At 37.8% G+C, this 24,515-nt stretch overlaps 2 protein-coding genes across 2 annotated transcripts; one reads left to right on the forward strand and one right to left on the reverse strand.

Annotated features, from left to right (window-relative positions):
* The first annotated feature begins 280 nt into the window (after positions 1-280).
* Positions 281-11,045, forward strand: nms (neuromedin S). Its single transcript, XM_038277692.1, has 7 exons — positions 281-525; positions 2,159-2,205; positions 3,339-3,395; positions 5,604-5,630; positions 5,733-5,786; positions 8,919-8,993; positions 10,720-11,045. The coding sequence occupies exons 1-7, from the start codon at positions 462-464 to the stop codon at positions 10,750-10,752; spliced, it is 357 nt and encodes a 118-aa protein (XP_038133620.1). The 5' UTR covers positions 281-461; the 3' UTR covers positions 10,753-11,045.
* On the reverse strand, positions 11,041-19,291 carry pdcl3 (phosducin-like 3). Its single transcript, XM_038277690.1, has 6 exons — positions 19,147-19,291; positions 15,970-16,090; positions 14,333-14,423; positions 13,500-13,643; positions 12,865-13,073; positions 11,041-11,592 (listed from the first exon to the last, which is right to left on the reverse strand). The coding sequence occupies exons 1-6, from the start codon at positions 19,234-19,236 to the stop codon at positions 11,444-11,446; spliced, it is 804 nt and encodes a 267-aa protein (XP_038133618.1). The 5' UTR covers positions 19,237-19,291; the 3' UTR covers positions 11,041-11,443.
* Positions 19,292-24,515: the final 5,224 nt, after the last annotated feature.

Genomic DNA, 24,515 nt, shown 5'->3' on the forward strand with positions numbered 1-24,515 from the left:
TGTCCTCAAACTTGGAAACAAAGTCCAGTGGCTTGTTTACAATTTTATTTTTTGAACTACCATCAAACAAGCCCTGGAATTTTGTAAAACATAACAACCATCAGAGAAAGGGAAGGAGCAGTTTTGTTATTTCAGACCAACTTTGATGACTTATTTGGATTATTGCGTCGCCTGAATCCCCCCTCCCACCATGGGACACAACAACCACATTCATGTCGTGACGTAAGCAGCCTCCATCATCCCTGCAATCCCAGTGATCATCAGCCTGTGCGGACTGGTGATGTGCGCGTGGGGAGTTGCGCACGCGGCTGATGATCGGATCGGGCTGTGATTGGTCGAAGGCGAGGTTACTCTACAGCCTGCAAAGAGTTTAAATTGCAGCAGGGGAGCAGGATGCGATCAGAACCGAACCGAACCGAGTCGGACAAGAGAATCAGAAACAAAGAGAGGAGCGAGGAGAGATGACTATGAGGCAACTTTTCCTGCTGTGTTTGTTGGGGATTCTTGGATGTTTGAGCGCAACAGGTAAGATGAACGAGATGAGGAGTTTATGACATGTAAATGGGCATTTTTCTTAATGATTACTTTGTAAATAACTTTATAAACATCTACCTGTCCCCATACTACCAGCTGGGACAAAGGCTTGCTAACATTGACAATAAGCTGCTCATTTTCAGCTAAATAACTATTAATGAGTGGAAAAATCCTTGCCTCAATGCCATGGATTCTGATTGCATCTCCATTGTTTTTATAATATCTTGGCAGCTGAGGAAGCATTATATATATATATATATATATATATATATATATATATATATATATATATATATAGAGAGAGAGAGAGAGATAGATAGATAGATAGACATTTCTTCCACATACTGAAACATCCCCAGTGAAAGAAAAAATGTTTACAGAGGAAAATAATTTATATTAACGCAAAATAAATAAATAAAAATTTCTGCATGTTCAAACTATCCCATATCCCCCATCCCCACGCATCAAATTATGTTTTAAAAAGTAAAATTCAAACAACTTAATTAATAATAAAAATCTAATATATATTTCATTGGGTTTCTTTTCAAATCATAACAAAATATATCTAGATTGATTATATTAATTCAAGCCCTACTTTCTTCTATGGCTGATTATTTTTCTAGTAAAAGACTTTTGAAATTCAATTCAAATCAAAAATACTTTCTTCATCTTAAAAGGGAAATTCAGTAAACAACACAATGTTATCAGACCAATGCAAAAATAGGGAAAAAATGTGGGCTAGATGAAAGGTATGCGAATGCCTGCTTTAAGGTAGCCTTTTTTTCAAAATGTAGTTTTATTCTAACAAATGAGCCTCATCTAGTGTGCGTATACTACTGGGGAGAAAAACACATTAGTTGTAATAAATGCTTAGACTTAGACTCAACCTTATTTATTCCTTGGGATTACTCCTTCAGGGCTTTGTATTAGACATGATCTATGGGGGCAAGACCTTGAATTCAACTGCAAACTATAATCAGGAGCAGTTATGGAAAAAACTATAAGCTCAGAGGTTACTCTATGTTTCAAAAAAAGTAAAGACGAAAACAGAAAAATAGCTTTATGATGTAATAAGAGTAAAATAAGAGGTATAAATATTGCTTTAGTTTTAAAATGGTGTATCTGCTTTTTAGCTGAAATAATACCATTCGTAGCATGTTTTAACACTGATATATTCCCAATCTACTGCAGATTTTAACTAATCTGGTCCCTTAATAGTTGGTGGGGCTGCGCTCTCCTCTAGTAACAGTCAGCAGCCAGAGATCAGATTAAAATGAATTAAGGCAGGAAGACATTGGTGTTATTGTGTGACTGAACAATTTAACCACTGGGGCTCAGAGGGAAACCAATTTTAAGATGCTGTTCATTAGTTATTAGTGACTCTGGTCAAAATTATCCTAAAATCTTCTGGATTATAAAGCAGGATGAAATTACTTTATAAAAGTACCCTAATTTCCACTGACAACAAAAATAATTACCCCGTCTCTGTTTGGATATGAGACTGTGTAAACTATTTTAAAAATGTATTTAATTCACCAATAAAATACACATAAACATGAGTTTACTATGGGATGAATGATGAAGATGCTGAAGATGAAAATGTTCATATATCTTCTATGTCCAGATGCCAGTTTTTTTGGACGTTGGAGAGACGACACTGCATTGCGAAAGGTAGGGAAATAATTTTTTTTCATTCACATGACTGAGACATCTGTACTTCTACATCTTTTAAGGGGATTCACGTTCGTCCTCCATAGATTTCAGTGTTTTTTTCTAGAAAAATGTCTCGGAAGGAGACTGACCTGGAAATCTTGTTTCTATATTTTAAACATTTTATCAGTTTTGTGTTTACACAAACAGGAAAAAAAAAATAAAAAGAAAAGAAAGAAAATTCTACCCTGTGTTGCCTATTATCTTACATAAGTATGGGATACGGAGCAGGAAACAACAACAACATTTTTTTTTATTTTAACAAATAAAGGGAAGTGTAGTATCACATTCACGTTAAATCACGTCTTCAGTGGCAAACATTAAAGGACGTATTTAAAGTCTGACATTAACATAATAACATCTAGCCGGGTGATCAAAGAAAGAAAAAAAAATGCATAGTAATTCAAAAGGAGGATGTTCATTAGTTAATATCTGGTGAGACCTTACAAGTTGTGTCAGCTCTATAAGGAAATAATTATGCACAGGAGACCACATAATAATGAAATATTCTCATTACCATTAAGAACTGCACTAACCCTTTAATAAGGGAGGACCCTAGTTGGTGGTTGTTGGTGGTTCATCCTTAATCCAATTAATTAGAATGCATTTTCTAGCCAAAAGCAATAATTTGTCACAAAGTTTGAAGTTTGATTGGGTCAGAGTGACTGACTGAAGGGAGGCCAAGAACAAACAGACCTGGTCTCAGCTGATTTTTACATGAAACGCGTCACTCAGCTCTTTAGAAATTGCACCAGAATTGTTGGATCAGTCTGCATTGCCAGAAATAATGGTAAAACGTTCCAACCTATCTTCCACATTTATTGCATAAGGTAGAGACCTGGCGATCCATCTTATTCAATAGACAATCTCGTTTAATTTTCACAGATTAAAAGGACAATTAGATCCAATAGATCATTCAGCCAATAGCTGCAGTTGTGTAAATGGGAATAAAGTAGAAGGGATGCTAAGCGGTAATTAAACGTATGGATTTTGTTCCATTTCAATTCGAAGGACTACCCAGTTCATTTTTTAGGTACTTAAATGCTTTGTTGTATTTTTTGTCTGTTCTTAATGCAGTGTTTTTTTATTTGTAGGTGCGAGGCATCCAAAGCGATGATCTGAGTAACGTGCTGTGGAAAGACCAGAATGAGGTAGGCTCACATCCCATCTGCTTTAAACATCCCTGAGCGATCGGACACTCATGATCACATTAAATATTAAATGGGAAAAGAAAAGATAAAGTTCCACATTTCCCCTCGGCCTCAGTTCCCGAAAGGGTGATGATCCGTTTTCCTGTCAGAGATAATGCGGGAGCTGCGTGCTCATGATGAAATTGTTCAGTAAACTCAGAGAACCTTATGTTTGATCCCAAACAACAGCATCTTTCACCATTCAATCTTCAATTAATCACGATCATGATTAATTCACCTAATTAGATGCAGAAAATAATCTGCCTACACTAACCCTCTCCTTGTGTGTGTTTATATGTGTTCTCTCTTGCACTTTTTCTGTTTGCGAAGTTAGGAAATTAGATTTTAATTTGATTAATGATCGATTTTACATAAGATTCAGGTAAACCAAAGTCTTGAACTGGAGAATGTGGCTGTTTTAGCTTCGATATTAGCCTGGGTGATTAAGTTCACAAGAATGAGAAAAGACCAGAGACTAGATATAACCTTCCACCTCATGACCACAAATATCGATGAAGAAATGTGATTTTAACCAAACCCTGAGTAAATGGCAGCCTGGGCAGAGAACTCCAGTTTCAACCACCTCTGGTTTTTAAATTATTTTTAATAAAAATCTAAGACTATGGTCACCTTGGTATACAATGCACTGTACACTGGAAAAAATCTAAATCTAGATAAGTCCTTTTTTCTTTAAAAAAAAAGTGCATTTGTTCTTGAATTGAGGAGGTAAAAGAGACATTTTGTCAATGGAACAAGACAATTGACATTTAAATTAAGAAACAATTGCATTCTCTTATTTCAAGTACATTTTATCTAAATATCTTATTTTAAGAGCAAAAATACTAATTCCATTGGCAAATCATCTTATTTACCTTCTCAAATTAAGGGTAAATATACTATAACTATATAAGAAATGTTTACTTATTCCAAAAAATGTTTTAATGTAAACATGATATCTAAGTAAGTCATTTTTTCTTAAAATAGGTGCAGTTTTTTCATTAAATTAATTGGAATAAGAACATTTATATTTAAAATAAGGAAAAATAACTGCCTTGAATTATTCCAAGTTCATAATATCTAATTATCTTATTTTAAGAGCAAAAACAATGATTCCATGGGCAGATCATCTTATTTATCTACTCAATTTAAGGGTAAATATAATCACTTATTTTTAGATTTAGTTTACTTTTTAAAGTGTGTTTGGTACTGCAAAAGCTTAGAAGAGTTAAATGTTTTAGTTTTTTGAATAGAATCTAGACTTACTGTCGATCCCAGGAGAAATCTTTTTTCTTGACTCACTACGACTGAAGACTTAACAGTTTTTTATTAACATCGCCAGTGTCTGGTACTTCTAAAACATTAAGGAAATGTTATTGCAACAGACAAATGCTGTATGACGACTGCATGTGTCTAAAAGTCTGGTGACTCCTAACGCCATCCATCCTTACAGTACAGCTCTACGTTTTTGAAGGCTGTTTTCTGATTTACATTTTTTAAAAATGAATTGATTTCCCTCCACGTCTTCATACAATCTAACTCAAGCGATCACGTTTGGAATTGAAGCCACTCCTTTTTCGACCATAGACTGCACCACAGGGGATGAATTAGACTGAACCAACTCTTAAAGCGTGTCAATAAAAATAGCAGTTGCTCAACGTGTGGAGTTGTTTTTTTCCAGGAAAAAAAAAATAAACAGAAGTGATAATTAATAGAAATTGTATTAATATGGATGACTATAGAGAGTAATCTAACATTTTGGAGGTAGAAACTGTGGAGGATGAGAGTTTGTCACCAGGGATTAGTTACTTTAGATGCTCTGCTTTACCAGTGTCCCGACTGTTTGGGTTTATTTTGTTTTGCATTTTATGTATTTAACCAGCTAAGGATGTTAGACCTTTATTTTTAACAGTGAGCTCTGTGCTTGTTTTAATACTTTGGTCCCAAAAACTAAAAGTTCTGCCATTACCTGGATCAGTTCATGATGACCTATTCATCTTCCCATGATCAAAGATGAGTTCAGATACAAACAGGTGTAGAAAAATTACAGCAAGTATCAAAAAATACAACAAATTTAATTCAAAATTTTAATTTTATATATAATTAAAACTTTTTTTTCTCGATTTTATGCTTTTGGTATTAATCCGTATTTGTATTTATTTTCCTCCACAGGAGCAAGTCCAGAATATTTTCAAAAGAGTAAGGTTTTCTTTCCAATATTAATTTTGTTTTGTTTGATTGATCATTCCAACAGTTCATAGAAGATGAAGTTTATTTGCCTTTTTTTTCTCCCCTACACAGTTCCTGTTCCATTACTCCAAAGCGCGGAACTCTGTTGGAGCCGTTCAACAAGAGGTGAGCAAAAACAAGCTACTTCTCTTTACCATAAATTAATCTGACCTTGTATATCAGTATGTTAGCACTTTGCATGGAAAGAGAAGCAGTTTTTAAAGCCAAATCACACATCTAAGCAGTGGCTGTTCTGCACCTAATTTGCCAGGGTGTGGAAAGGTGCTTTTTTTTTCATGAATGCACATGAGAAAACAATGAAAAAAGCAATAACAGGGCAATAGTTAAAAGATTCAGTGAGTAAAAGAGCCAATTATGACTCTGAAGCTGCAAGTTGCAGACCCCAGATCTAGAAGATGAAAACTGTGATCCTATCTAAGTGTAGCTGAAGCTAAAAGTGCAGCACCTTAAGTTTTAAATCATTTTTAAAGAAAATCCACAAATGTAACAAAGAAACTTTTTCTATTGGGTTAATTAGCTATGGTTTCATTGCCTGCACATACACTATATTGCCAAAAGTATTTGCTCACCCATCCAAATTATTGGAATCAGGTGTTCCAATCACTTCCATGGCCACAGGTGTATAAATTCAAGCACCTAGGCATGCAGACTGTTTTTACAAACATTTGTGAAAGAATGGGTCGCTCTCAGGAGCTCAGTGAATTCCAGCGTGGAACTGTGATAGGATGCCACCTGTGCAACAAATCCAGTCGTGAAATTTCCTCGCTCCTAAATATTCCACAGTCAACTGTCAGCTGTATTATAAGAAAATGGAAGTGTTTGGGAACGACAGCAACTCAGCCACGAAGTGGTAGGCCACGTAAACTGACGGAGCGGGGTCAGCGGATGCTGACGCGCATAGTGCGAAGAGGTCGCCAACTTTCTGCAGAGTCAATCACTACAGACCTCCAAACTTCATGTAGCTCAAGAACAGTGCGCAGAGAGCTTCATGGAATGGGTTTCCATGGGCGAGCAGCTGCATCCAAGCCATACATCACCAAGTGCAATGCAAAGCGTCGGATGCGGTGGTGTAAAGCACGCCGCCACTGGACTCTAGAGCAGTGGAGACGCATTCTCTGGAGTGACGAATCGCGCTTCTCCATCTGGCAATCTGATGGACGGGTCTGGGTTTGGCGGTTGCCAGGAGAACGGTACTTGTCTGACTGCATTGTGCCAAGTGTAAAGTTTGGTGGAGGGGGGATTATGGTGTGGGGTTGTTTTTCAGGAGCTGGGCTTGGCCCCTTAGTTCCAGTGAAAGGAACTCTGAATGCTTCAGCATACCAAGACATTTTGGACAATTCCATGCTCCCAACTTTGTGGGAACAGTTTGGAGCTGGCCCCTTCCTCTTCCAACATGACTGTGCACCAGTGCACAAAGCAAGGTCCATAAAGACATGGATGACAGAGTCTGGTGTGGATGAACTTGACTGGCCTGCACAGAGTCCTGACCTCAACCCGATAGAACACCTTTGGGATGAATTAGAGCGGAGACTGAGAGCCAGGCCTTCTCGTCCAACATCAGTGTGCGACCTCACAAATGCGCTTCTGGAAGAATGGTCAAAAATTCCCATAAACACACTCCTAAACCTTGTGGACAGCCTTCCCAGAAGAGTTGAAGCTGTTCTAGCTGCAAAGGGTGGACCGACGTCATATTGAACCCTATGGATTAGGAACGGGATGTCACTTAAGCTCATATGTGAGTCAAGGCAGGTGAGCAAATACTTTTGGCAATATAGTGTATAAGGGACCAATTTAACAGGAAAATATTTGGCCCCTGCCTAGAGCTGCCCATGGACATAAGCTGCTGTATGAACAGTATTCATGATGAGCAGATATTCTTAGAATGAAGGGTGTGTAAAATTAACTGTGTGCTGCTGCTTCTGGACCTAATAGATTATTTATTGTGAGTTTTTGATCCCTTTACTCCCTTAATAATGGTCTGAACGTCTCAGGCTTAAAAGGTAAAAGCTTTATGGAGTTTCGTCAAATAACAAATAACTGAATTAATTGGAAAACTGTTTCCATTTCATTTAGCTGAGATGAAATTGTCTCTTCGGATTTTACTAGTTTTGCACCGATACCAGTATCATGCAGGCCCCAATCCAGCACTAAAACTGTGGTATCGGTATCGGCCAGTACCAACAAATAGGGCACCGATACCATTTTGAAAGTCAAAAGTTTATTTAAGTATTGTCACCCATTCCAAGTAGGCAATAAAAGTTCTGCTGGATTCACTTTGTATTAGTCTTTTTCCTGCTTCACAAAGGTAGGCACATTGGAACAACGATCTAGAAATAAGTTTAAATTTCTTAAATAAAGCATATTTACCCTTGATTTAAGTGGGTAATGAGGTAGTTTGCCAATGGAATGAGAATTTTTACTCTTAAAATAAGATAATTAGATAATATGCACTTGAAATAAGACAATGCAATTGAGTTTTCTTATTTTAAATGTAAATTGTCTTGTTCCACTGGGAAAATTTATTTTTTAATCTCCTCAATCCAAGAACAAATGCACCTATTTAAAAAAAAACTGACTTATCTAGATTTAGATTTTTTTCCAGTTCAGCAGCTTGACAAAGCCCTGATGGCAATTATTTTACATCCAAGTAGTACGCAGTTCTTCATATATACACACACACATCAATTTCAAACAGATGGTATCGGCCGATACTGACCAGCCAGGTATCGGGTGTCGTTATTGTCGTCAAAACATGGCATCGGTGCAACACTAATTTTTACCTATTCATTGGTTCCATAACAATTCTGTATGTTTAGAGCAAATACAACATCTGACATACTGATGATACAGGAGTTTTTCAAACCCTAAAAGTCTATACAATTACGGTAAGCTGCAGAACACATGACGGCTATTACAGTATCGGATGAGTAAACAGGTGATGCAGGGGGATTAGGTCTTAAATCTTTGGAATAGACGAGTTAAAGTGTGTCGGGGGGTATTTTATAGTAAGGTTATCAGGATTTTCACTGCAAACATCAGTGAAAAAAAAAATGAGAATCTAAGCACAGCGGCTGTATGTATCACCGTTTCTGTTGAAAATAACGACCATGGATGGAAGAGCAATTATTTAGTACGCACTCCTACTCTGCAGGGAACGGCGGTTTTTCTACCTCATTTTTGATTATCGCCTCATTTTGCCGCACCGCATGACTAATTGAATCTTTATCTCTTTTTCAGTCCCATTCAGTTCACCCTTTGATGCGACTTCCACCTAAACTATCCCAGAGGAGAAAGAAGAAGGTGTTACTTCTGGTGAGAGAAGCTTTCGCACATCGACTAGTTTCGTTTGCCGCCGTCTGTTTTAGTGGCTTTGAGTGTATATTTGAGGTTCTTCTGTTAAAGGTGTTTTTAGTTTTTTTTAATTGTAGAGCTTGTCATGTTGGAAAAAAGGGATTATCTTCTTCTGGTTCTAGTTAGAGTGATTGGTTGTATTTTAAGGAGTCAATTCAGATAAAACGAGTTTAAGACCCTTAGCCCCTAATTGTTCCCCAGGCGCCGCACAATGGCCGCCCACTGCTCCCCAAGGGGATGGGTTAAATGCAGAGGTACATTTCTCCAATGTGAGATCAATAAAGGTCAATTATTATTACTATAATAAAGTTGGCCAGTGTCCCCTCACAGCTAGGTCCACAGTTCTGTATTTCCAAGTAGTTTTAACCATAAAAGGATTTTTTCTCCTATTCTTTTTAAGGGATAAGTTGAATCATTTTGGAAAGGTTTTCACATGCGACAAAACTAAAGACTTTATCACGCTGCAAAAAAATTTAAATCCAAGTCCAGTTTCCTTAAAATAAGAGCATTTTTTCTTGAATTATGCAGATCAGATAAACATTTTTCCAATAGAATAAGACAATTTACATTTAAAATGAGAAATAAAAGCCGTCTCTTATTTCAAGTGCATAATATCTTATTTTATGTAGTGGGGAGTGGTTGCCTAGTGGTTAAGGCATTATGCTTGGAATCCAGAGTTCAAGCCCCACACCCACCGACTGACACTGGCTACCTTAACCCCACACTGCTTCCTGGGCGTCGCACAATGGCAGCCCACTGCTCCCCAAGGAGATGGGTTAAATGCAGAAATTATTTCGTTGCTCTATATTTGTGACACTAATAAAAATTTTAAAAAGCTGTAAAAATACTAATTCCATTAGCAGATCATCTTATTTACCAACTTAAATAAGAGTCAAAACTCTTTTTCTCATGTTTAGATCGCTTTTGCAGTGAAGGAAAATGGAAGAGTATGAAACAGTCAAGGTTAGGTTGAATCAACAACTCAATCCTTTTGCCCTCACTTCTAAAATAAAGCATTAATCTATAGAGATTGACCAAAGCCGGTCGACGATAGCGTTTTTTTGTTTCCCGTCTTGTATTGGCCAACAGATGCGTGCGTTGGCTGCTTCAGTAGCACTTTCTGCAGCCATTTCCTGAGATCACACGAAGCGTATGCATTGCTGCTTCCACCATTAGCTATCCATTAATGTTTAGTTTGATGCATTAAAAAAATTATTTAAATTGAGACTTGTGTAACATTTGTTGTAATTTTTTTTTTTTTATCATGTAAATGGAAGAAGAGAAAGCAACATCGGCTCTAAAAATGGGCCCAAAAATATCAGCAGCACATGTCAGAGGATCGGTTAGATGGAGCTTAAAATTATCCTTTTTTATTTTTTATTCTTTTTTTGCTGTATAAACTCTGAGATGGACCTTAAAGAGCAAAAACTAAAAGGCAAAATGTTTTTTTTTCACTTAGTTTATCAATTTTTAGCCCGGTGTAGGTTGAAGTCAGGACACATGAAGAGAAAACAAGACCCATGCCATCATTTCTCCTCTGCCTTTAAAGACTTAACCTTTCAGGCAGAGAAGAAGTAGCGAGGAAGTGATTAGGATGGAGCCCAAATAAATCACCTTAACCTCATCACTGTTCATGCTCATTGACTGACATTTCTCTGCCTCTCATTACCTCCTGCTAATTAAACAGAAAATCCGAGACCTGCCAGAGGGGACGTTATAGAAGGAGCATCTGTGAAACTGAGGAAGTCCCACACGTTGGGGAGGAGGAGCAGCTTGCAGCTCCGGCTTGGATGAAGCGTCTACCATTTGAGCGACAGGCTGCATTTCGGGCTCCAGAAGGAAACCTTTTTTTTTTTTTCTTAAACAGGAAATAATAACTTGTAAAGATTAAAACAAAAACAAAAAAAACTGGGCCGCGACGACAGGTTAAGTGTCTCGATGCTTCCAACCGTTGACGACTGAATTTCACCGAGTTGGTCTCAGAAATAAGATATAAACACTTTGAAAATCTCATGATCAGCAGTGACTTTTTATTTCAAAAAGAGAATTTTGGCAACCGACTAAAGTGGTAGAGGGATTGAACCTGCATTGAATTAAAGGAATATAAAATGTTTATGTACATTTTGTGACATATTTATAATGTAATAAAAAAAGGTCAACCTTTACGGTTCTGTAAGGCTATTGCTTAAATTGAATCAAAGTTTGAAATAAAATAAAAAAGCTGTTATTCCATTTTTCCTTCTTAAACTGTTTTAACCTTGGGTTAAATCTCTCCAGTGGCCTGCCAATGTGCCTTTGAGCAGGACTAAGCTCTGCAGACATAAGAACTGGATGATATATGAGGGTGACGTGCTGCCCCAGCTCAGTTCTTTCATGTTTTGACTGTTTCCTCCATGAAAAGATCTTGTCCTCTAATAGTCCTCATCCTCAGAGTCGCTGTCCTTCCGCGTGGGAAGCGAACTCCTGATCGACGACATTAACTTGTCTTCGATGTTTTTCCTGGGGTTTTCTTCCAGGTCGGTCTTCACTGCCCCGGATTCTGATAACCTCCACTCCAGCTCTGCAACGGAAATAAAAAAATAAATAAAAATCACATCAAATGAAAAGATACGACACAACGGAAAGATTGCATAAAGGCATTGGTTATTAAAAATAATATAAAATACAATTACAATAAAGCTTTAACAATTTGCTCAAAAGTATTGTTCCCAAAAATAAAAAGACTAAAGAAGAACAAAGAAGAAGCTTTTAAGACTAATACTGCTGGATTTCTGCTGGAAAAGAACAATTATTCCCAAAATCTGAATTTACATCACATTCAACTTTAATTATGTAAATACAATAATAAACTATTATATTAGGTTCACCAGTAGGAACTAAGGGAGTGCAAAAAATCGTCATGACGATGCATCGCGATTCTAATTTTTGTGAACTACTGTATCGATTCTTGACGCCAAGTATCGATTCTTAATTTTTTTTAAAAAGGAACAAATGGTTGGCGCACATCAGCCAAGATCAAGTGGAATACAACTTCCAGTCCGTAGTGTTTACGCCCACTGCTCCATCGCAAATGCTGTATCTGAGGCACGCCGTGGCAAACCTCGAAAAGGCGACTGGGCCGTAGGCTGCTGTTGAATAGGATTCCTAGTGACAGCGAAATAATATTTAAAGGCAGGATGGTAATTTGGAGGAACTGACTACACTGACCATCTTTTCAGGTGGATTTTCCCACTTCAAAATTGATTCAAACTACTATTTACCCATTGATCACAGCAAATATAGCTGCCATTGTTCTCTAATGAAGTTGACAACATGCAGGAGGTAACTCACTTCTTTTATTCAAAAGTTAATACGCTGAAACGCATCTAACAGGGTTTATACAGGAATAAGTAACTCTAATTTAATGCTTTTTAATGCTCTTGAAAAATGCTATATATATATATATATATATATATATATATATATATATATATATATATATATATATATATATATATATCTGATGAAATTGTTTTTTATATAAATCATTTAAATGCCACATAATCACATTTAATTAATTATAATGCCAATTAAGGCATTGAAATTATAGTTTAATGATTTTTAATGAAGCGTGGAAATCCTGTCTAAATATGGCAGGACACATTTAAATTTTGGCACCACATTCTTACCATCTGTAGACTACAGGTGAAACTTGGATGTGCGAACACAATGTTTTTGCATTAGGCAAAGTTAAAAGTAATAAAACATTCATGTCATCTGATGAATGAGCTACACTTAAAAGAAACAGCTAAAAGTTTATGTTTTGTTTTTAATTCATGAAGTACGGCCCCACCTTCAGCTTTGAGGTTCATGCCTCCAAACACCAGCGGGCCGATGAACTGCGCCTTCATCTCTCCCTCAAAGTAAACGAAGATGGTTGGCAGGTTGCGGTCGGGGTAGTTTGGGATGCAGGTGGTGGAGATGGACTTAAGGAACTTGGTCTGAGGGAATTTCTTGGCCAGGACACTCAGATGCTGGTTGATGAGGGTACAGAGAGGGATGCTGGGTGGAGATGAAACAGACAGAAATGTTACTGCCTGACTCTGACTGCTACATTACTGTATATTAAAGTCTTTTCTCTATGTCAACGTATAGCTGCTGCTATTGACAGTATAAATAGGTAAGTAACTGAAATAGTGTTTCACTTGTCTAGCTCAAAATGTACTGCCAACAAAAAAAGGTCAGTAAATTTTTCTTAAACACTAGCATATTTGTTTTTATCTTGTTTATTATCTAAAAACCTTTGATCTTCCAACTGACTTACAGTTTTCTAGTATTTTCCATGAACTAAGCACAAAGAGCCACTATTTTCCATTTGTCTTTGTCAGTATATACATGCCTTAATTTAACATTTTTCATCAATTTAAATCATTTTTTATGCTAAAAAAACAAACTAAGACAACTAATTTAAACTATGAGCTAACTTACCCCTGCTTGTAGAGGTGCAGCACCACCCAGATTCCATCTCCTGCCTTGTTGACCTCTTTCACATAATCCTGTCCAGAGATTTCACCCAGTTCGCCGAACACGTTCTTCATCTGAGCCGCCTTCCACTCTGCAAGTCGCTGCTGTCTAGAAAGAGAAACGGGGCTCATCACGTTGTTGAAGATTCTCAGTCATCCAGGTCATAGTTATTCCAAAATAAGTTATTTTCTTTGTCCAAAATGTGAACATTGGCCAAAGAAAATAGGTGGTTTAAGAGGGGCGTGAAGGAAGCCATCTATGTTAAGAAATTGAGTTATTAATTAATCGAGATATTGAGTTGATCCCTTCCCACTATCCTCACAACCCCAACACCTTTACAGGGGAACAAAAGACCTCTCCTATTCAGCCAGGCCAACAAATCCCTTTAACGATCCTCCTTCCAGAGACATAGACAGGTATGGGGCTTTGCAGGCTAACAAAAGAAGCCAATGACCCCCATTCCAAAGGGGTGGACCCGTTCATCCGCTTCAATTTGAATGTTTTCTAAACAAAAACAAGCCTTTGTTGGGCTACTGCATAAACGCTCTTCCTGACATTTTGAACTGAAAAAGCTTCCTGGATGGGAAGCGAAACATCTTCAAACTTAGAAAAAGTCCAGTGGATTGTTTTTTTTTTACTTTTTTGGAAGCGCTCATCGCTGCCCTCATGTGGGAATAATCTTTACGATGGGAAAATTCCCACTCAAAATGTCGGAAAGTGCGACTGAAGAAATCTAATTCTGGGAAATTTCCAAAAATGTTTCACATAAAATCCTAAAACAAAGTCATGTTACTTACTTGTACATCTCGATGGCAGCCTCATCATCTTCCCCAAACTCATCCTCGTTCTCCTCAAGTTCATCCAGAGTCATGCTCTCATAGGTTTTGACTATGGGAAGAATATATTCCATCATTATACTCAAAATTATAAGTTAAAATGTCAAATTAACACATACTGGCAACTATTGGAATTATAATTACGGCATTAAAGCAACACTGTGTACCCTTTAACCAGAGTATTAGCTTCATTTTATACATATTAAATGATATTTCAGGTCAATATACAGATCGGAATGATTTATTTGATCCAGAGTGCTTCTTTACAGTCCCCTTAAACACAGAGCTAACCAAGCTAAAACTTGTTAGCCAACAAAACAAATGAAACCTACCTGATCACAAATATCTGGGATTTTCTGGTGTAGGATTTAATCTAAAGCGGCTTTAAAAAGAAACTTAAAACTTCTCAATCTGCTCATCCAAAGTGGTCTGCTATCAGACTCCATTTGGACAGTGCAGAGTTTCTGAACCTTAAAGGAATAGTCCACCTAAAACATGATTAGCCTTCATTTTCTACTCACCCCCATGCTGAACAACACCCTGGAGTACTTTTTTGATATCTCAACTGCATCTGGAGATCTGGGAGGCTTCTTGCTGTCTGCTGACATTCAAATAATGGAGGTATATGGCGCCCGAGGCAGAAAGGTCCATAAAAGTCCACAAAAAACGTGTCAATATTCCTCCATACTGCTCGTTCAATGTATTCCAAGTGTCCTGAGTGGGTAGTATCCAGAATTTACTCGAAACGAAGTCATTTAGAATGTTTTTAGAGCATAAACAGTAGTGTATAGGATTTCCTAAAAGCGCGTTCACGACTCTACGGTAACCACGGCAGACCAAACCAGATGAAAGTGCGCATTCAGCGTCTGCTCTGCCGATAATGCAAGCGTAGAAGAAGAAATGTGCTGTTTACCTGTGCAAAGAAAGAAACAACGAAAGAAAAATATCTGAGGACTTCAGTGTTGAGGAAGAGCATGAGTTCTTTGCCGAGCTGAATGCGCACTTTCATCTGATTTGGTCTGCCACGGTTTCCGTAGCGTCGTGAACTCGCTTTCAGGAAATCCTATACACTACTGTTTATGCTCTAAAAACATTCTAAATGACTTTGTTTCGAGTAAATTCTGGATGCTACCCACTCAGGACACTTGGAATACATTGGACGAGCAGTATGGAGGAATATTGACACGTTTTTTGTGGACTTTTATGGACCTTTCTGCCTCGGTCACCATAGACCTCCCTTATTTGAATGTCAGCAGACAGCAAGAAGCCTCCCAGATCTCCAGATGCATTTGAGATGTCAAAAAAGTACTCCAGAGTGTTGCTCAGCATGGGGGGGGAGTAGAAAATGAAGGCTAATCATGTTTTGGGTGTACTATTCCTTTAAAGTTGTAGATCTAGCACCCCTAGTGGCTAAAAGTTAAACAGCGCTGCTTTGACAAAAAACTGAGAAACTATAAGGAACTGCGTTTATTAGAATATTTTGAGCAGCATTTATGATTGTATGCAGTGAAATGCAGTCATAGATCATTTGTTAAGATTAAAGTCCATATTTCCCAACTCCAACTTTAAAACAAAGTGTTGAGAAAGTCCTCTCGTACCAACAGACTGCTGCTGAAGGGCCACCGCCTCCTCCTCTTCATCATCTTTAGGAATCTCTTTTGGAGGGAGGATGCCTTTCTTCCTCAGGATATCGTTCCACTCTGTGTCTTCATTTGGGTCCTTTAGATAAAAGATGAGAAACATTTATATTACAATTACTGAAAGTTTCACATGGTATTAAATTAATCAAATAAGCAATTTGGCCCGTCTGAGGTCAACTTGTAAGGGTATTATGTCTTTTTCTGCAAAACACAAGAATCAAAGAAAGCAGAGAGAAAAACAGGGAGTTTTTTTATATATATATGGTAGTTATTTTTTTGTTTGTTTTTGAAAGAGCCATAGTAGCTCACAAATGCTAAACTACAGCTGTTCATAGTAATGACACTAAATTGAATGGTGGCTTTTGATGTGGGACAGAAACTAGTAATATTTTTTCTAAGGATATTGTTTTCTAAGGATATTGAGTCAGCAGGGAAGCTGGTTCTCTCTCGTTTCAATCCGTTTTGGATGGTTGATCCTAGAGCGGGATGATATGGCCAAAACTAATTTCACAAAACATTTCTTAACTTTGGTCTAGGTCTGAAAGATTTAGCCAAAAATCTCAATTGCTATTGTTTTCAACCAATATTGTGATTTAATAGCAATTTTCCTTTGTACTAAGCACAAACATCTCAATGTTTCATGACCTTGAAAGCCTGCTTGTCCAGAGTTGTGAGACTTTACTGTAAACTTTGAATGAAAAAGTTCTTACTTCTACTATAATGCATAGATCAATGTGCTTGCTGCATCATTTTTTTCCCTTCTGTGGGACAGCATACCCGTTTGAATAGTTATTGTTATTGTTATAGTTATAGTTATTGCCTCCTAAAGGGCTGGAGGAAGAAATTTAGTGTCTTATTCTTGTAAAACTTCACAAAATCCCACCCATCATGGCGATTCGATTCAGTATGATTTTCCTGACCCAATGATTCGATTATTTTCGATACTCAAGAATACATCACGATAAGATTGTTTCATTTTTGTTTTTTTACCTTACAGGCTAGACAATGTTTCAAATTTGAAATAAATCAATAAAAACTGTAATATTGTTCTGCATTTCATTTGAGAAACAAAAGAAAATACCAGAAGTAGCAAAGTTGTACTCCACCTAGGCCTATGAAAACCTCATCCACTGAAAAATAATAATGCCTCTGTGTTTACGTAACGTGAGTGTGTGTGCAAGCGGAAAGAGGATAGTGGCTAAAGGAAGAGAGGTAGGAGGACAAAATAGGTTTAGCACCACTGCATCAGAGCCAGAATTTTGTCCAGGTGCAAATGGATAAAAACAGGCCGGAAGAAAAATAAAAACATGAATCGAGACGTGTCGATGCATCGGATCGCCGGCTGTTGGATCGATAAAAAACGATTATCATTTACACCCCAACAATGCGATATAACTTTGATAATGGTATAAGAAAATATTATAAAGCCTCAGAAAGACAACAAAAAATGCACACAACCTGTACAAATTGATGACCAATTACTTTTCCTGGTTTATTTAACTCCTGCAATATAACATTTTAGGAATATTTGGTTTAAAAAAACAAAAAACACATAAAACTATATAAAACCCAGAGTCAGTCAGTGACAAACTACTACAATAATGTATAATGAAATATCGGATATGGGTTGAAAAGCCATCACCGATAATAAATAAAAATTATATGCAGATATTAGTGATGTTATGAGATGATCCGAGGCTTCGAGGCGTGTGTCGAGTAATGGAGGGGGGGTTTCCCTGAAGCGCGTGTAGAGGCGTGATTCATTTAGGGGAGGGGCCAAAATTGATGACTTCCAAAGCTTCATTACTGTGATTCCATGTGACCGCTTTGGGAAGGTGTTCAGAAAGCGAAAGAATTTTGACCGGCATTTAAAAAGCCTCAGGATTAAATCCAGATGTGGGTTTTTGTAGTAAAGTTGCTGTCAGTTGGATAGATTCTAATAATAGATTGGTAGGAAAAACAACCAATCTAGTTGCTTAAAACTATTTTGGTTAGAATAAACAATGTAATGATCAAACTCTGAGCAAGCCACCAGACACAATTGTCATCTTTAAGACACAGACTCCCTCTCCTGAGGTTGATGGTTCAAGACCTACCTTTAACTTTTAAAAGTTGCAGTTATACTTAATTATTTTGGCTAATGAGACAAATTTGCATTGGTTTGCTCTAGTAAAAATATAGATTGAGTAAAAACGCTGCCAAATTAGGTCAGTTTAGCCAAAAGATTGGTTGCTCACAACTTCCAACCCGATTAAAACCAAAAACTGTGTAAAAACAACTACGTTCGAATAAAAATGGCCAACACTCTTAATTTTTCTAAGACATTTTACACTTAATTTTTTTTTTTTTTAATATTATACACACCAACCATTAACAATTTCAAAGGGAACTTAAAAGGGTGGGGTGGGGGGAGGACAATTGCAAAAAAAAAAAAAATCACAGATTTTATCACTAGCTGTAGTTCTGCACTCCACCAGTAGGCGGTGACATTTTCACATGAGGCCTCATCTCACCATCACTAGCAGATATGTAGCAATATTGAAATATTGTCCAGCCCTAGTCGGGCCAAAACCTAAGAAATCTGTGTAAAACAGACATTTTTAAAGCACATAACGGTCTAAAAAACAATGATATTTACTTGTTTTATGAGGAAATTACCAGCTTCAGTAAATATCTAGATACAAACATTTAATTTTATTTTCCTTCCCTTTTGTTGTGCTTTTTATTTAAAAAAAGAATAAAAGGGGCTTTACTGTGAGATTGGGGAAGTAGAAGTGGGTCCTACGACTCCATTCATTCAAAAGCCTTCCTGCTTTGATTCATATAATGCTTCATATTAACCCGAACGGAAGGATTATAATTATTAATTTCGTGAAATATTACTTGTTTAGCTGTCGATGCTCTCACCCTGACCGTGACATGTAATATTCATTTTAAATATATTTTTTAATAATATGATTTATCTAGAAATGATGATAAACTGAAAATGCTATGATGCTAGCTAGCTAGGTATCAAAGCTCTGATCCAAGATGTCAACCCTTTCAACGTTAAGCTACGACATCTTATAACAGTGAATTAACTGACTATTCAAAGGCCAAACAAATTCTTTAGGAAATGATAAAAGCTGAACTAACCTGCATTTTTGTCAAGTAAGAGAGTCCCTTGAAATCACACCACTGCTCCTTCCCCTGACACGGAAACGGAAGGAGCTCACTGTGGTTCATTCCGGAAGAAACCACAAATCCAAGCCTACTTCAAATAATTTTTACACGCGCAGTTAATGTAAAAAATAAAAACAACAACAAATTTTTTTTTTAACTAGGCACGTATTCTGTTCATCTACCTTACTGAAATGAGTAAACAACACAGCACATTTAACGTGGAAACAACCCGGGAAGCTTCGTTGAATTGTACGACAATAATAAAGGTGACACCAACTTCCTGTGGAGCACGATATAACCATATAAGGTGCGGCAGCGGGACATTCCAAGTGACAAACATGACAGGTGTTGATCTCTGAACGCAGAAAGAGAAACCCCATTTTAATTTACCGTCTGCTAAATTTATTCAACATTCAATAAAAAAAAAAAGAGAATGTTTTCAGAACCAGATCAAAAGCTGATTTTTCTTTTATCTAGGGCCTAAAAAACGTAACCCAAAAGTTGCACTATAGTCTGAGAATATCTTATTATTGTGTTATTACTAAATATAAGCATGTTGTACCAGTGTTAGAGACTCTGATAAACATTAAAATTAATCTTAATAAGAATAGCCAAAAAAGTTTTCATAATTTCCTGGTTAATTCTATTTTTAGTTATCAGCGCACGACTAAATCATTAGCATAATGTTCAACCTCTGGGTGCTCCATTATAATTCAAGATCTAGTAGTAAAAGCTATGGGTGCGATGAGATCATGTTGAGATTGTGGAATCAAAGCGGTTGCAATCTGCAACCATCTCAGTAGAAATGCAAGATGTTTGGGGGATTTCTACGCTTACACCGAATTTGGCTTTTTTTTGTCCAGATCCTCACAAAATATGCAAATTATCCATCAGCATTACAAGATACAAGCCAAGCAGAGGCATCTAACTCTTAGCTGTTAACAATTAGGGTCAACCTGAACAGGTTAAAAATCATTCCCTCGTAGGGCCTCTATAGAAAGACCAGTTAACTGAACATGAAAGTTTTTAGTCTGTGACAGGATATAAGACAAACATGCATGGAGAGAGCTTGTAGAATGACCCCTGGCTATTTGACCATCCTTCCACTAAGGCAACAATGAAGGCCATGGATTTCACACCAAAACCATTACTGGGTAAAAAAATAAAAAATAAAAATAAAAAGTTTTAATTACAATTCTATAGCAAATATTCAAACATCACATAAAATACAAAAAATAAAATTAGAATAACCTAAAGTTATTTTGGGCTGGCTGTTGCCTCCAGCGAACAACTGGTCCTGCCAGCTGACTGACTCAACACCTGTGATACTCTACATTATGTTACAATGCTTTTACTCCACCCAGTCTGAAAGAAAGCTGCGTAGTCACTAATTAACAACCAATCGGGGCGGGTCTGCTGGATGAATTTAAATAAGAAAGGTCAGGTTAACCAGGCATGGCAGACCTTAGTGGACTGATAACTAACATCTTCATGCATGTTTGGGGAGTTCTGGACCTCCATCTTCCAAAGTACATTCCAAGTCAGATACCAATCAAATAGCCACCCCTTATTCTCCTGGATTGCTTGAGTCTTAGATTATTTATGGTCTACCTATTTGCCCATTTGAATAATGATGAGTGTGCCTGGGTACTTCCTGGCTAATTTCCAGGATTGGATTGTAAATGCTTGGAAGCTGAAACTGCTATCCTCCCGCTTTGTTCAGTGATTTTTTTTTATATATCAAATAAGATGGCTTCCTTCTCCCTGTCACAGTGGAGAGGGTTGTTTGAAGGAGGATTCAAATGCAGCCACTGAAGCTGTCATGATCTGGCCTGATTCCTCCGCCTTAATTGTTTATTCTTTTCACCTGTTTCCTTTGCTTTATATTGAGTTCAGTCTGAACATTTGGGGTCAGATCATTGTTTGCTTTCTGTTAGTGTCCTGTCTTTCAGTTTACTTAGTTTTAGTTATTTCTTGTCTGTATTCCAGTGAGGAGTTTATTCTTAAGCCAGTGTCCCCAGGCGAGATATTTCCCTAACCACTTGGTGAGAGCGTTTCAGCGTTTTCCCTAGTGTTTACCTGATTTCGTTCCCTCTCACCCACTGGCCCTGCCTGATATGTTCGCCAGAACCAAGGTTGGACTCCTCCTGGATTCTGCCTCCCAGGTGTGTTTCTGTCTGAGCTGGACAACACACGGAATTCTGAACCGGCCTTCGTGCTCTGATGGATTCCTGGAGCCCAGATCTGTCCGTTCCTGAGTGAACTGTGCTGTTAAACCAGGTAAGTGACTCACTTAAATTATCATCTTCTGTTCAGATAATCGTGGTCACTTACCTGTTTCTCTTTACAGAATCAGTGATGGGTGGCGCTCCGCACCTGCAGTCGTTGCGGTCGCAGATCCTCAGCAGCGTACTGTTATGTTTTAATAAACGTCTTGAACGTTCCTACTGGCTGTCTCACCTTGAATACTGGGTCATCTGTCACGTTCTCTGACAGATGCAGAAGTGGTTTCTTGAAGATTTCATACCAAAAAAGGTAACGGAAGCAAAAATACTGAAAAACAGGAACACTCACAACAAGGGGGCAAAGAAATGACAGCAAACCAGCAAAGAGTGACTGAACAGGAGGAGGATATATGGGAAACAAAGACCAGGCTAATTAGCAGATTGTAAGTAGGTGTGAACAGAGGGATGAACAGAGCCAGGGAAAAGAAGACTGACGCAAGAGGGCAAACAGGAAATATCTAAGAACTTAAATACAATCAGAAATACCTAGAACACAAAATGGAAATGAGACCAATGAAAACTCTGAGATAAAACTATAACAGAACCAAACCATGACACTTCCCCTCTTTCAAACCATCTGTCCTCTCTGTCCAAAATCTGAACATTTTGTTCTACAAATGTGTCCTTATTTCTTAAGGTTCAACTGTTTGGCTGAATGTTATCCAGAGTGGATTTCCAATGCTGTTGTCATGTTTGGCTTAAGGTGCCTAACCCACATGCAGAACACTCAGAAGCAGAAGAAAAGTTCAAAGGTTTATTGAAGTATTTGAACACAATTAATGAACAGATCCAGAGGGGAACTCGTCTGGTCACGAATGGGTTTTGAAAAGCACACAGAATAATCAGATCCAGGACTGGTCACGAGTGGGTTCACTGCAGAAGGGGACAGAGGAGTTAGTGGAGGTCCAGGTAATTTGCAGGTTGAGAGTGTGCAGGGCTGTACCTGTTCTGGAGTAGAGCAGAGTGGAAGGGGGGGAACCTTGAGGGTCCAGAGGCTGTCGGCAGGCTGAGGGCTAGGCAGAGGCAGAGCTTAATTTGAGTGTTGGCAGATAACAGCTGAGTTTCCTTCCAGTATCTTCTGAGAGCGGGTAGGCAGATCTTTGACAGGAATAATTCTCCAGGGTTCTTCAGAGAACGGACAGGCAGATTACCGGCAGAGAAACTCTTCAGGATTTCAGGTTTCTGGCAGGTTCAATCTAGGAAGCAGTGAGGACAAAACAGATCAGGTCAGGTTCAGGTTTTCTGGGAGTCAGAGGTTCAGACAGGCTGGTTGGCTCAGGCTTGCTAACCGTTACTGGCAAACACTCTGGCACTGGAGAGAAGTCCTCTGCCTCCTTAAATACGGATCTCCTGATGAGCAGATGAGCGACAGGTGGGGCAATCAGCTCCGGCTCCAGGAGATCTCGTACGCCCTCTGGTGGAGAAAGTGGACAGACCTCCAGATCCCAACAGCTGTGCCGTGAGTTTGGTCGTTCTAAGGAGGCTGTACAGTCCTCACTGCAATGCATCACATAAACAATGCCGCTCAGCTTTGGTTTGGATCTGTCTTTGGTATTAAACCTTTTTTTTTTTTTTCGGATTTGTGATGTTTGGTTAAAAATTCATCCCTATGTCATGTTTAGAGATAATCCTCTGTTTCTCAAACTATATGGTTTTTCATATCAATCTGATTTCTCTTCTGTGTTAACTATACAGAAAATTGCTAGATTTTTTTGGCCAACCTAACAAATTATGAGATAAGATGTCCTGATCTCATAATTATAAGATGAGGATCACATAATTACGGAAAAGTCATTTTGAAATCAGAATACCATAATTATGAGACATGTCATATTTTTTTAAATAAAATGTCATAATTACAAGGTAAAATCTCTTTGTTATGAAAAAAATATGTCATGAGGTAAGATGTTAAACAGGATGAGAAACAGACAAAGCTAATCTGCACTTGAGAACATCAATAAACAATGAGTTGGCTAATTGATTTACCTCTTAGGTCTGAGGCTCTGGGAAATCCTGAGTATACTGCATGTGGATGGCATTAATATCAGTTTGTCATCATTGCACAGGTATTTTAAATCCTTGGGGTCTTTTAGGCAAAAAGCTCACAGTGATCTCCTGGAAGTTTTCTTCCTCCAGGAGCGAATTAACCAGCACAGATGCTTCATAGGTATTATAAACTAATGCATCTGAAATGCACTCAGGCTGGTTTTGGTGCTGTCTCAAAGAACTACACACTACACACTACTCATGTGGATGCAATTCACCACCTCTGGCACAAGCAGTTCTAAACCACAGGGTGGCAGCAGTGATACTATTATGTGTAGTCTTCAACCATGATATATTAAAGTTGGTAAATTTACCAAAAACTGACACCAGAAATACTGCAAAAATTACTCAAAGAAATATACTACAACTAAAGGGGACTAACACTGAATTCTCAGTCTTACACAAATTAGATTTTAGGTTTTAGAGTGGAGAGTTTGCCTCTGCAGACATCTAGGAGTCCTCTATATAATAACTGCTCAACCCATTTATTGTATATAATATGTAGAACCATAAATTAATTGAAACAGCACCAAAGTATTAATATGTACCCAGTTTTATTTGCAAGGTCTTCATTAAAAAATTTGGTCTGTCTTCATTAATTTTTTTTGGGAAAATATAGAGGTTGTGCATGTATATTTTCCTATTGGTTTATTGTTTTTTAATTAACGGTAAAAACATTTTGGTGCCAATTAGTTTTGGCCAACCCTCAGAGCACATTGGTTCCTGCCTGGACCCACTACTGACTCTAGATCCTAAAGCAGGCCTCAGATTCATCTAAGATGACATCATTACAGAAACCCAGAGCTTAATTTTTTACGGCATGTTGATTCATATTAAATGATAGCGCTGTTGATTATGTTCACGTATAGTCATACAACTACATGCTTACTCCACAAGTAATAATCCCAGGATTATTGCTGGGTACTTCATGGATGAAGCGGAAAACAAGAGCTGAACTGAAACACGTATCAGGTCAGACCTGGGTACTGAGAACTGTTCAGTGGAGCAGAT

The sequence above is a fragment of the Cyprinodon tularosa genome, unplaced genomic scaffold, assembly GCF_016077235.1.
Source record: "Cyprinodon tularosa strain WSP-4 unplaced genomic scaffold, ASM1607723v1 ctg134, whole genome shotgun sequence".
NCBI classification, from domain to species: Eukaryota; Metazoa; Chordata; class Actinopteri; order Cyprinodontiformes; family Cyprinodontidae; genus Cyprinodon; species Cyprinodon tularosa.